A 15,141-nucleotide genomic window follows, 5' to 3' on the forward strand; every position below is an offset into this window, starting at 1 on the left:
TATTTACTTGAGAGATTTCTCACTGATTTCGATTACATTGCAAAATGTTGTCAAGGTTGCTATTCTGAACAACTTTCCTCTCACTGTCGCTCAGCCTTCGTTTTTGAGATGTAACAAATTTTAATTAAGTTTCAAGTTGCAGTTATACTTCATCTATCTAACCTAACTTAATTCAATAATAATTACATTATTCATTTATCGATTAAGTTAGGTCAGATTAGATTAATATTTTATTAAACTAACTTTTCACAGAGTAATGTCTTGTTTGTACAAAATTAAACTAATATAAATACTATGATCCAAGCATTACAGGATACTTTGTAAGCAACTACAGGTAAAGTATTTCACGCATCCTTTAAAGGTACATAAAATGAAGTTATATAAATTTTTGAATACATGTAATGATTATAAAGAATTAATCGATTTCTAATTGCACGAAAAGTGATCTACTGTGACAAATTGTATTAAGTGCGGAAAAGAAATGAAATTGAACCTAGAGAACTTAATATTTCCACGTTGTTCAAAATTATAGTGCATTCGAAAATTCTTAATTTGATCTTAATTTGAATTGCACCGTCGTGTTCAAAGTAGTTGTCGTTTTGTTGAATATCAATGAATTTTTTGAAGAAAATGAATTTAGCCTATCATAAAAGACATTTGGTTACAGAAGTTTTCACCGAGTGTCGTGTTTTATAAATAGAAAAAATCTCACAATCCAAGTTGGAGGAGAAAATATAATAGCTGAAATTGATTACATAAAAATTGAAGAATGTAAATATAATAAAAGATGTCGTGTTAGTGGAGAACGGATTTTTTAGCAAATTCAATTCAGTCAATTGAGCTAAATGAACAAGCAAACGTTTCTTCAGTGAACCAATTTCCAATAGATCCAAGACTTCACTTTGTGTAATTAAAAAACGGATTAAACCAGGTTCTTCAGATATTGGATCAATGGAAGTCTTACGATTGCATCAGAGAAGAAGGATGTAAATATTGAACTGAATCATAGGATGAACTTCATCGATTTAAATAGTGGCACACATACTCGAAGCGTTAAACGTTGTGGCGTAAAACAAGAGTCAATATTCGGTAATAGAAAAAATAATAATATCAAAAATAATGCTTTCTCATGGCTCAGAATCTACAATGAAATTATTAATTACACATAAATCTATTTTTTATCTTCGAGTAATAATATGTTTTCTGGTGTATTAGCATCATGTCGCAAATGTCGTAATGTAATACGATTAGATTACTGTATATTATCATAATATAAATATGATATAAAGTGATGGCTTAACAATAATGTAAACAATACTAAACAAGTCACTGATAACTGTCTCACGAACTAAAAGGAACTACCACGGACTAACCAAATCGTTTCATAAAAACTCGATTTTCATTCGTATTTTTAAAATCAAATATAAAAAAAATATCCTATACTATTAAGATATACTATTAAGTAAAAAAAAATATCCTATTGATTTTATATGTATGGTTCTTAATTTATCTTTACATACTTGACTCACTTTTAAAACATGTAAATATCAAGTCACCCCATAAATAATGCGAATTTTCTAAAAAATAAATTTAAGATAATAATACTTTTAGGTTCACGTTCATACTTATTTGTTTAGTACTCAATGTTACTAAAAATAAAAATGTTCAAATAATATCATATCAAGAGTTGACTAGTGTAGATTGGATGTTGCAGTTACTAGGAATGTCTAACACTAATATAATAAAAAATAATTGTTCAAGGTTAACAAACAAAATTATTTCCTTGTAGCACTTAAAAGGATATTTCAGTTTACATAAAAATTATTAATGTAACGCAGTCTTAAAAATGGTTAATGTGTAAAAAAACTGTAGTCTTAAAAATGAATCTAGTGCAAGCCAGTGTAGAAACGTTTTACACGCTAACATTTAAAAAAATCTTGTGTCAATTGTTTAAGAATCAGCCCAAAAATTGGACTGCATAGTTTAACAGGTTATCTAAAATGCACTAGAAACTAATTGTATTTAATATATGTACATACGAATAAAATTATTTATAGGACTCAATATTAGTATTCCATCGAAAAATTATGAAATTATCACAGACTTACCAGAGTTTACCCTATATAGTTATTATCATTTCTTTATAATGTGTAGAATATGAGTTCTAAAAAGATTAATGTAATTATTTTTAATTTAAAAATTAACGTAATTATTTTGAAAAGATAAATAAATATTACTTGCAAGAAATATAACTAATAATACAACAAATTAATAAATACAAAATGATTTTAAAAACTGCAACGAGAAATCCATTGACAATGATAAAAGCTACTAAATATTGATTCATGAAGTACTTAAAGATTATATTAAAAAAAAGTGTATCATTTACGAAATATCATTTGTTATGTTCCAAAAGAATACTTTTGTATGTCGTGTTTACTGTATTTTGTAGCGTTAATTATCTGTATAGCATCAAAAATGGATTGATGTTCTTTTATATAATGGTTTTTAAAAAGTGTAGTTAATAAATATGTTGATTTGAAATTTGAGTGTTGCACTAACGAGAATAAATTAAGTGGTCACTCTTGATTACAATGAATTTGATATGACGTAGTACTCGAAAAACCATGTGTGTAATATATTTTATTGTCAATCGACATTAATTTTGATAAAATAAAAGTAGCTATTAAAGCAGAGACATTGACTACTACATTAATGCTATTGATAGTTTTTTTTATTATCAATCGAGATTAATATGGATTATACGAAAGTAACTATTGAAGTTAACATGTACAGGGTGCGGCGCCAAAATCCGGACAAATGAAGAACTACTTTCAAACATAATTTTTATTGAGAAAACGGAAATATTTGTAACTTCTTTTTTTACTACATTGTTAATAAGGGTATAAAGAACCATTTTATTCGATATATCCTCCCTCCGCTTGAATGACTGCTTCCAATTTTGGTTTGAAGCGCTTGTAGGCCCGTTTTAGTGCCTCACGATCCATATTGGCGAATGTTGCCTTGATAACGGCTTTCAATGATTCTATGTTTGGATGTCTGGATTTGTTGGTGACCCCTTCAACAACGCTCCATACATAATAATCTAAAGGATTTAAATCTGGGCTATTAGAAGGTCAGAATTCCTGAGCACGTTGAACGATGTCGGGTGTTCTGACAATACGCTCCTTTGAGTAAGTCTTCCTGGATGGTGTTGCAACACCTTCGTTTCATTTTTCCGACTCATATTTCTTGATCACATCGTATACAGTCAATTTCGGGTACCCGAAGTAATGAATGATTACTGTTGCTGTCCGGTCAGCGCGAATGCTTTCGATAACTGCGGCCCTTCGGTTATATCCTGCGCTTGGTTTGGACATTGCGACTATTATGAGGGTTAGACTGTTTAATACATATTTCAAGTTATTTGGATGCCAATCGCGAACTTTGGAATAAGTATATGACGGCGAGAAATTTAAATTAAATTTTGTCCGGATTTTGGCTCCGCACCCTGTATATTGACCGTCATATTAAAGTTATTAATGTGAAAGACGTGATACTAGTTTCTTTGTTAATAGTTTCATTAAACAGTATTTTTAAGTATAGCAAATGCTATCTATTACTTTCACAATGTTTTATTTCTGTCATCCGTAATTTCAAGAACTTAATACGAGTATTACAAAGCAAGTGAAAGAACTTCTAATAATAGATGATGGATTCATATGGAATTTCAAATGATACTTATGCACGAATGAGGTGGCAATCAACGTGTTACAGTAGAAAATGATATTGAATGCTGCAAATATTCGATATCTGCAAATCTCTCAGGTTTGAACTGTTGCACATACCGTACAGGTCCTACATTTATTGATGTTTTGCCGAACGTAAAAAAGGACAGCGAGTGAAGTATACCAAACGTAAAGAAACAATAACATATCGATTGGGCAATCCTAATGTAAGAATAAAATTTGTTTATTTTTCATTTTTCTTAAATAAAACTTTCACCAACATATTTGTGATATTTTTCTGATTAAAATGAGACCAAACACGGCGTAATTCGGGACATATTTATTTGTAATTTCAAATGTCGGGCGTGCATCGATGACTTTACTACAATAAGCTACTGCAAGAAAATATAACTCAAATTACGTCGTGTTTGGTCTCATTTTAATCAGAAAAATGTCACGAATATGATGGAGGAAGTTATATAAAAATGGATGAAAAATAAAAAAGTTGGAAACGCATTAGCATTGTAAATAATTGAACAGACTTTTGATCTTTGCCAACTGCCACGATCGCAGCGTCTCTCTTTTTCATTTGCTATCCTCCTCGGCGTTAGAAACTTTTAGAATCAATTAAACCAGTAAATATAGTTCAAGTTATATCGTGTTTGGTATCATTTTTATCAGGAAAGTGTTACAAATATGTTGGTGAAAGTTTTATGTAAAAAGAAGCAATAATAGGAAAGTTTTACATTTTCATTGGTATTGTCTCATGGATATACACAACCAGACTCACGTTATACTCCTCGACGCTAAAGCTTCGTGGCATCTAGAGGGATCCCCCAGTAGCGGGGATAAATATTTTGCACATATCGTGTAGGTGATTTTTGCAGATATTGAATGTTCACTCTACTGCAAAAATTATTTTTTCTTTCAAAAATAGTTAACAGTTAAATTCATTGATTTTGATGAAGCTTTATACAACTGAACCATAATTTGAAATGAATATTACGAGAAGAAAATTCCTGATTTTATCTAAAGATTAATTTTCTCCTTGGATACTCACATACTTCAGAAACCTATAAACTTTTACGATATTGTACGTAATTACCACTCTGCGTTGCTGAATCGTTTAATATTGCGGTGATAAACTGGAAATTTTCACTTATACACATGAAATGTATTAAATGTACCTTAAATTGTGTCAAACCGTTCACAAGTTGGGTTATTAAGTTTAGAACAGATTTCATTCGTTCGCAAACTAAACATTTAGGCTGTTACGTATTTATGCCGTTGGATTCTCAAATCGCATCATACATATGTATCAATACTATTAAAGATGTTAATTCTGAAACGGTAAAAATTAACATACCTAGTAAAATCGTGCAACAGTAATCCGCTTAAGTAACGTAACTTTTACTCAAGTCATTTACGCTTAAATAATGTTTAACAGATTGGTTCAAAATTTGCTTTAAAGTATCAATAAGCAGAAGTAAATTTTGCATAGTGCTTTCACTATTTTTTATTCAGGATAATTTTGGAAAGTGGGACACGTCACTGCTCTTTTTTGAATAAAAATAGAGAAACAATCCTGTGGTATATGTCTTAACTTTTTATGGATGTACCGGGAGTAATTACACTTTACTCTTTAATGCGATACAATTTATTTATTAAATCAATAATGCATTAAAATTATTGAATTCAATTTCTACGTCTAGGTAGAGTGTAATAAAACACGCTTGCAACTGATAATTGGACGTGTTGCTTCAATTATTTTCTTTCAATTTCTCCAATTATTGACAATATTCTAGTAAAAATTTGAGGATTTACATAAACTACATTACTACACTACAGTAGTCTCTTGAAGCAGGTTTTAATAGTTTTTCATAGTATTTGTAAAATTTGGTTTTTCAACCAAATTGTTTTTTGGAACTTACGTATTATCACCTGCTAGTATCTGTCTGTCAATATTCATTTTCAGCTTTTAACACAAAACAGTTTATTGATTTTAGTCAATAACAACCGACTACCTACCTTTTAAACGACATATAATATTTCAGCAAGATCGTTTACCATTTTCACGGAATAGTTAATCATATTACGAACTCATAAAAACTTTTGTGCTCACTCGCTATGCAGGAATCTGCGAAAAATAGATTCGAGAATTCGTGTCTCCGTATTTATAGTTAGTTACCCTATTACTTCACCGCAATCCACTACAACTCCTCTTTATTATGTCTGGGAATACGGATTTCGCGGGTATATGCTTCATATTGCAGTTACTGTGCTAAGGATTATTTCCACTCTATCACAAACATCCGATAAGAAAAATTTGTCAAGTACTATGTCATATCAATGTTTCATAAATATCAATATAGACCACTTATTTCTCAAAAATGTAAATATACAAAATTATACGTGTAAAATCATTTTTATATAAAATGTATGAAAAATATTTGCATTCTAGGATTAAGGAAACAACTAATATTTTTCTCTCTTAATGCAATATCGTGTACCTAGAAAATTCGTAAGAATCAGGTTCGTGACCAGAAGTCAGACCTTGCAGTCGGAGTTGCCTTTCAAGATCCTGACCGATAATACCACTCTCACAGCAGGCGACTAGATTTTCTCTGTCTATCCATAATATTCTGTTCATCTGTAACGTGTCCAGTAATATTATCGTTCGCCGTTCGTTGGATGGGCAAGAAGCTGCACCGCTGACGCTTGTTCCGCCTCCAAATGGAATACAAACTGCTCCGTAGCGTGCACATAATTTGATTATTTTGACGACGTCGTCGTGGCACTCTAGAAATTAATGAACATATATATTGTTATTAATGTTTCATCAAATATGTCGTATATAAAATATATATTATAGATTCTATATAAAATATAATAATTAAATATACAATATCTTATTGTAATAAATATACAATAAAATAAATTATGATTAGTTCTTATATTTCAGATATAAGTCCTTATAATTATCATTAGAAAATAACACTAGGTATTTAAGTTTAAATTAGAACAAAATTGAAAACACGCTTAAAATAAAAGCTTTTTTGTATTGCAGAAAATATTGTCACGTTTTTAAAAGTTTTTTTTTACTTTTACAAATTGTATAATAATTATTAAGAATACAGGATAAGTGTACAGAGTAGGAAATATCGTAATATTTCAAAAGTCTCCATAGAAATTTTCAGAACAGGCTATAGCAGAAAAATCTCACAGATTTTTATTAGACATCATTTAGACTCTAGTAAAGTGGAAAAGGTCAGGACTCTTTTGACAGCCTATGATTTACCGTTTGCACTGTATTATCAAAAACTGAACAAGTATACACGATACACTTATTATTCAGGAATTTATAAAAGTATTATAAATTAACTCTAGTTAATTTGAGATTATGATCTAGAATTATGGAATTATGGTTCAGATCTATGATTAAGATATACACAGCTATTTTTCTCTATTTATGTTACGTCCGATGCAAACGTTACTGATTCGAATTAGAACATAGTGACCCAAAAATAATTTTAAGAAAAAAAATACGCCGACTTCGAAATGCACTAAAAAGTATAAAATAATTTCTATTTCCTAATGAAGAAATTTCTATTTCATTCAATCATACAATTACGCAACAGATATGAATGAAACCTATTTACTCGTTAGGTAGTATATTAAATACATTTCAACCTTTTCGGAGGCGGCGCAAAATTAAAAGATTTTCTTGAACATGTCAACCTTTGGACAGTCGAACATAGGCAAACCTTGCATAGCTATTTTTTTTTACATATAACTCGACAGCAGTTTGACTAGCTTAAAAAGAGGATCTTCATAATTTAGTAGAAATATTGATTGTTCTTTACGTTTCATTAGTTTTAAATTTAATTCAGATCTCTTGGTATATGAAACCGAAAATAAATATCTTCTATCTTGATATTTATTCCAATATGCAATTTTTTTTGGAATTTTATACTTAATTCTGAAATTCTTACTTGAAAGTAGCTAATTTTAGAGTTTTACTATTCTTTAATTTATCGATTCATTTGCAATCAGAATAAAAAGCCAGAGTTTCTTTTATTTATACGGAAAAAATCTCATGTCACAGTTGTTATTCATATACTCTAAAAAATAATTAATTTTTAAACTTTACATTGTTTTTGCAGTAGGTAAAAATGAGGTATTAAGTAATTACTGATTTAAAATATAAAATGTTCGAATTCCGAATACGTGACACCAATTATTAAAGAAATGAAATACTAATTTTCGACGAATCTTCTTATACAAGTTCCTGAAAAAGTAATGTGTATACCTCAAATAATATATGTTTAAATTATTATTAAATTATAAGTTTCTGTATCATCTACATACTTTCTTAACTTATTGCAAAAATTAATCCCTGCCATACGATTTTTCAGGTGCGTCAGTTAAAACTAGCTTTCACATTTGCAACATTGAAACGAGTAAAGATAGTGAAAATGTTATGCCTATTTTACATTCAGCAGACTATGATTGGACCTAAACTTGAAATTGAAGTGTGAGTACGTCACGAATTAGACTCGCATAGCAAGAAGTTAAAACAAGACTACGATTGTTTGATATTTATATTTAATTTTATGTCAAGGCTGATTTAAATTCGATTTTTTAATACTTCGAAGCTTTTCCTTCAATATAAAATATTCTACGCTGAAACAAGCTGAATCATTCAAATGGCTGATTATGGAAAATATATCGAATAGAATTAAATAACATTTGACGAGGCTTAATGTAGTAGCAATTTTACGGACTTTTTAAGTGGCACTCCATTCCGTAGCACTTGTCGACACAGCCTTTTAAGATTCATACAAGATAGTATGAATGTATAATTACTATTCTACACTTATCAATAATTACGGGAGAAGTTAGAACAAAAGTGTTATATAACGTGAAAAAGTAAGATGGAAAAATGTTTAGAGAGCATTCCAGTGTATTACAACATTTAAGGAAATATACTATTTCAAAGTCAAATCAATAATGTGATCTTGAAAGTCATATTAAAATATTTTAATGCGATGGTACAACTTCTTTTATTAGATTAATGCTTTAGAACGTTTTGCGTAAAAATATGTAATGAAAAAATACATTTGCTGAGTCTTGAATTTAATAAACTTCACACCTTCTCATAAAACTAGATAAATTTTTTTTTTTAATTGAATGTTTAAGTCACATGCACCTCTTTAGGTTATCAGTGATCACATTTGATTTGGAACTGCTTTTTGTATTAATATATAAACAGAAATATTTAAACAGAAATTTCTAAACCTTCAAAAGTAAATTTTTCTCTGATTTAGGAGATATTTGCAATGTATTTAGTTTTGAAATTACTCTTCATTTTGATTACTTTTGATTATTTTTTTTAAGTTTAAAAGTTTTTTTTCTGTAAAATTTGAACGAAATCAAGACCATGTGATCTTATCGTTAATTATTAATTAATAGTAATTAAAATTTCAATAGAACATAATTCTAGGACCTTCAAATAACTGACAATATAATAATTAATTATTTATTATAAATATTACAACAAAATTACAACAAAAAAAGTAAATAAACTATAAAACAAACAGACCTAAAAATAACTGACAACTTCAAATAATTGTGCTCAAAACAAAATCACAGTAACAGAAATTTTAATGCTATCTTATAGATAGCTTTTAGTACTAAAAACTATCTTTAGTATTCAATTTGTTGCTAGACATTGTACTTCATCAGACACATACTAACCATTTTTTATAATTGTGAAAAGAAAACTAGTAAAAGATATCCAATTTTAAATACCAGTAAATGAGGAAAAGGAAATAAAAATTATAATAATAAAATTCGTCTTTATTCATAAACAAAACAAAATGAAAAAACAAATACACTTTCTTTGCTAAAATAATTTACTATCTAAATGTTCACGCGCTATAAATAGAGAAATTCTGCTGTCTCTCTCTACGCTTAACAAGTGAAGATTAGTGTGGGCGTTCGTAGAATCACAACAGATGTTTGCGAGATGTAGTAACGTGCGTACTCACCATAGATGGTATCTAAACCACTAACTACAATACTTATACATATGCTGGTCGTATCGAGACAGTGGTAGAACCCAAAAATGGGTGAATCAACTTGAAAAATTAAGTAAAAAATGTGGAATAAAATTTGTTCGTATATAGCATTATTTTCAAGAAAATTGAATTTGGACATTTTGTAAGTATTTGTAAAAATGTTTGTTCACGGAGTAGAAAATGATAAAATCAATAAATTGTTTCTTAAGCCTATAGTAAACAAATATTTTAGATCGATAGACATACTATTAATATCGCTAAAATAGATTTATTACTTTATATTATTTTATTAGGTTTGTTACTTATGTGCTCTTATCATCGACTAAATTCATCGTACTAAACATCAGCGTTTACGTCAATAATCTTACGAAAAATCACTGATAACGAATTTTAATAGTATTAATAATTAGATTTATTTGTTTAATAACATTCATTAATTCTCAAAGTAATGAAAAGTTGTTGTACCTATCATTTTATGTGCCGTGAACAAATCTTTTTTATTAATGCTTCGAAACTGTTCAATCTCAATTTTGTCGAAAATGAAGTGACATATGAGAAAATTGTATTCTACACTTTGGCCTCATTTTTTCATGTGAATTCACCTTCCTTTCGATTGTACCACCATTTCGAAAACACACTGTACACAATGTATGTGATACATCTAGAATTCCATAAGTGCCTTGAAAATTATAGACGACAAGCAAAAATATGTAAGGTATCAGAGAACACATATGATACCTATACGGATTTGTTTCATTTTTTGTTGACCTTGAAAAATGTATGAAGGTCAAATTAAAATTTTTAAATTGGATATTATATCTTTTTTATACGAACCGATTTTTCAAAATATTTTGCATATAAAAGTATTAAATTATAATACCCAAGAAATCAATAGTACGTAAGATATTTCAAAGTTGAAAATGAGACATTTCTTACAAAAATAAAAAATTTGAAATTGTTGACACAATAATTAATGATGCTTAATATAACGATAATTGTACTGAAATATATTTTTACTAAAAATATTTCAAAGAACCTATGTATAAAAAACAGTGCATAGTTTCGTAAAAATATGCATACTTGGTAAATAAATGTACTTTTTTGATAAGTGAAGTAACATACATGTATTATTTCTTACACTGATCTATTCTTTGAATTATTCCGCGTGAAAAAATATTAAGTCATGTCAAAAAAGATAAAAAATTTGTGAAATACTTCAAACTTTTTTTTATGACATCCATAGCACGTGAGATATTCCAAGAAATCAATAATTCGTAAAATAGTTCAAACTTGTACGAATTATCTTTTTCAATTTAAAATGTTTCACGAACTGTTGACTTTTTAATATTGCGTTAACTTTTTTTTACGTAAAACATTGCGAAGAATCAATATAGACGACGCAAAATATGCTATTTTATTTAAAAATTTAAATATGACATTGACAAGGGGTGTGAAGGTCATCGTAAAGTTAAACAGGCATATGTAAATGTTATATATGATCCTTCACACTCTTCAAATTCTGTCTCAGTAATTTTTTGCTGACATCAGTGATTTTTAATGTATTTAGATAAGCTTAGGTAAGTCGCGTACAGTACATGTACAGTATGCAGTAGCCGATTACCTCGCTCAATGAAAATTGGAATTAAATGAACCAGTTAACTTTTTAATGTATTTAGATAAGCTTAGGTAAATCGCATACAGTATATGTACAGTATGCAGTAGCCGATTACCTCGCTCAATGAAAATTGGAATTAAATTAACCAGTTAACTGTGGCGATCTTTTTGCAAAGCGCGCACCAGTGTGTATCGCGATAATCAAGCGATGGCGAGTTAGCTCTCAAGAATTTATGAATCCATCTCAAATCATTTACACTTTTTATTTGTTTATTTCATTTCGTGTTGGTCTCTAAACATTTTAAACATATTACAATTTACGAATATAATTTAGTTTTCGCCAAAATTACAATTTAAATATCAAATTGTAACAAAATTTTACGCATGACGGATATAGTTGTCATGCTACAAAATTCTGCCACATCTCCATAACGGGTATAGTCGTCAAACACACTTAATTGGTTAAAAAGCTGGTTCGAATCTTTGATGATCAACGAAAGAAAATATAGACTGATAATTGCAGTCTCTTATAATCCATAGTAATTAAATGTTAATATATACGTGTCTCATTTCTTTTGGGTCACACCTCGTATTGGCCTCTTCAATAGAATTGACTTGCTTACTATTAAAGTACCATTACGTGAAAACGCTTTTAGAGCGGCACTAAAAAAATGATGAGGAAAGGTTGATGTCTTTGTTTAATTCTTACTTCTGTAATGAAAACTCATTATTAGTGCATTTATTTGTCTAAACAATAAATGCACTTTTCAGCAGATTTAAAAAAACAATTTTTAAAAATGTTCAATATAATAGATGGATTGAACTGAAAATAATTTTTGTATTACGTATCTCAGTCAGAAATCCTATTTGTTTATGTTACAAGAGTCAAAGTTCGAGTCTCGCTAGAATCATATTTTTCTGGATGTTTAAGATTGTTTGTTATGTATTTAAATACTTATTCATTAAATTTCAGTTATAGTTTCTTAAAGTGAAACAAATAAATAAATATTTTGTGACAATTTGCAATGATCGACTTTTCCGGTTGTATTTTACTAAAATTATTTATTTTAAAATAGTGTTTATATTAAAAAAAATCTAGTAATGTGATACTTCAAATAGAAAAATGAGCTATAAAGAAAGACCTCTTGTAATAGTAGGTATAATAATTTAATTTTACAAAATCTTGTTGAGCTACAATCTACGATCATTAATAATAACGAGATGTTAGAAACAATGTCAATAAAATTCTATTAACCTAATTCATTAATCGAACTTCAATAATTTTATTAATTTATACAATTTCAATAAGTTGTAAACGGAAAGTTAGTAAATATGAATTTACATACATAAAGAAATAATTTTTAAAAAATTCGAAAAGGAGTATAACAAGATGTGAATCCATAATCTTTTATTTGCAACCGCAGAACATTTCTTGCTGTGCTATATTGTAATATAAAAAAATTATTTTACTTTTTGAACAAACAAATTTCGTAATAATGTCCTTTCATTAGAAAAAGCAAGAAACAGAACAAAAATATCAATATATAAATTGCAGTACACATACAATGTTACAGAACTATAATAAGTGTTCGTATGATCACACTCATTGTCAGATTTTATTTTGGTTTAAATTCTGATATATTTGGCTCTACATTTTTGTCGAGTGCCATATTTCTTTCCCACACATTTTGTGTCCATAATGTATTTGAATACAGATAATTTTTGCTTTATCTTGTATCAGTTTTAAGAAGTCGTACGCAGAATTCTGCAAACGTTGCCTGTATATCTTTGCTGATCTTTGCTGTCAGATATGATCTCTATTCTAATTGTTTTTTCAAATTTGTTCAAACGCAGATGTCGATATTGTTGGTATAAAAGATCGAATCAGAGACATATCTTTGATGCATTATGTACTCACAATTATAAGTAGACATGAAAATGTTAATAAAATATGTATCGTGTATGTGTCAAAAATACGCATAGTATTTTTAATAGTGTAATACATATTTTAATATACAGTGTATTTCTAATGCACTAGTGTATTTTTTATACTGTGACTTTTCAGTCTTAAAATAGATATAAAATTAAACAAATTTTGCACAACAGAAATTTTATAAAAGTAAAAAGAAATAGAATTATTACCACCATGGTGGACTCGACATCTTGAAACCCGTGGAATTATAGACAACTACATTCTACACCGATTTACCAGTGATTTCTTCGTATTAATATATTTTATATAATTAAATTTTTAAACATATATATTTTCGCAAACAAATTGTTGCGGCAATGAAGATTCTATGCAAACCTATTAGGATTTTGTGACACTATACGATTTTTCTTTAAGTATCAGAGTACATCATTTGATACGGTATCATTTGGATTATGTTTTGGATTAATTTGTGATGGTCCTAAAATGGGTTAAAAAGACCCTCTTTTTACGGCGATTCTTTCTTTCTTACACAATATTTCTACAGATTATTTAGATCCATAAAGTATACAATTTGACTGTCATTTTATTCTGTAACAATTCTGCAATTACACGAAAGAACATATACATAGTAATGTACTAATTTCACAATAGTTTGACTGCCTTACTCTACCTATTTCACATATATTTTCGAAGCGACAAAAGTATTATTGTTGCTGTTGAATTACACGTATTATATTTCGAATGAGAATTCAGATTATGTAATGTAATAACATTATACGGAATACGAATAAATAGACATTTAGAGAATCCATGTAATAAAATTTGCACATAAAGTGTTTTGTGTAAAACGTACTATCTTCTCCTTTTGTGACATCACAAAAAGTATTTCTAATCTACTTTCATTAATTTCAGAGAACAAATCAGTCGGAAGAAACATTTTTTGAATGATGTTTTATCATTCTTCTATAAATAATAAATATATCTGAGATATAACCTGTTCCATTTTGTGCATATTTTACCCAATTTCAGTAAAATATCCATTTAAATATATTTTGAAATTTTTCACTGCAATGTAAAATAATTATGTGTATATTAGAGTTATTATATGTATATAGACGTATTGGTATCATATTTTGGTCCTTTATATGTTAACTTCATTTCGTAATTATGAGTATATGTTATGGCTTAAAACTGTAACAATACACAAAGAACGTTAATACATTTTGCCGTTATTATTTTATTTCCTGTCTATTATAGTTTCATTATTTTTCACTATTTTATGACAATATTATACACATATATTACTTATTACAACAGCAACTAGTAGACCATGAAAAAATTTCTTAATTAAGTTTACCTAGACCTAATTTAGCAATTTCGCACTGAATTACATAAAAGATGATACTTAAACTGCGGATGTTCATACAACTGTCTACTTTGATAAAAAATAAATAAACAGTAAGATTAAAATCAAAATATTTCACTGTATATTCGAGAATGTAATCATTATTTTGCATATTTTGTACATTTTACATATTACGTATGGATTACCTAACTTCAATTAAAAAAACATGGACGCAATTGTTAAAACCAGTATCCAATCTAAATTAATCATTATAATCACGTTACAACAAAAAATATATTACTGAGAATCATATTGGTGGACATACTGCATCCTAAGTAAAAAATTATGAGGATGCATAAATATTTTATGTAATATAATATTAAAATCTATAAATAATAATTAACTTGTCTTATAATACGATCTTCCACACGTGACGCATTC

General features: G+C 28.3%; 1 protein-coding gene across 2 annotated transcripts in view; it reads right to left on the reverse strand.

Moving 5' to 3' along the window:
- The window catches only part of Agps (alkyldihydroxyacetonephosphate synthase), a 47,043-nt gene that overhangs the window by 3,343 nt on the left and 28,559 nt on the right, over window positions 1-15,141 (reverse strand). For both annotated transcript variants that reach the window (XM_076529788.1, XM_003704753.3), the window contains exon 4: window positions 6,239-6,527. In XM_076529788.1, coding sequence (XP_076385903.1) covers window positions 6,239-6,527 — 289 coding nt within the window. The remainder of the gene's footprint in view (window positions 1-6,238; window positions 6,528-15,141) is intronic.

This window comes from Megachile rotundata, chromosome 3 (genome assembly GCF_050947335.1).
Source record: "Megachile rotundata isolate GNS110a chromosome 3, iyMegRotu1, whole genome shotgun sequence".
NCBI lineage: Eukaryota > Metazoa > Arthropoda > Insecta > Hymenoptera > Megachilidae > Megachile > Megachile rotundata.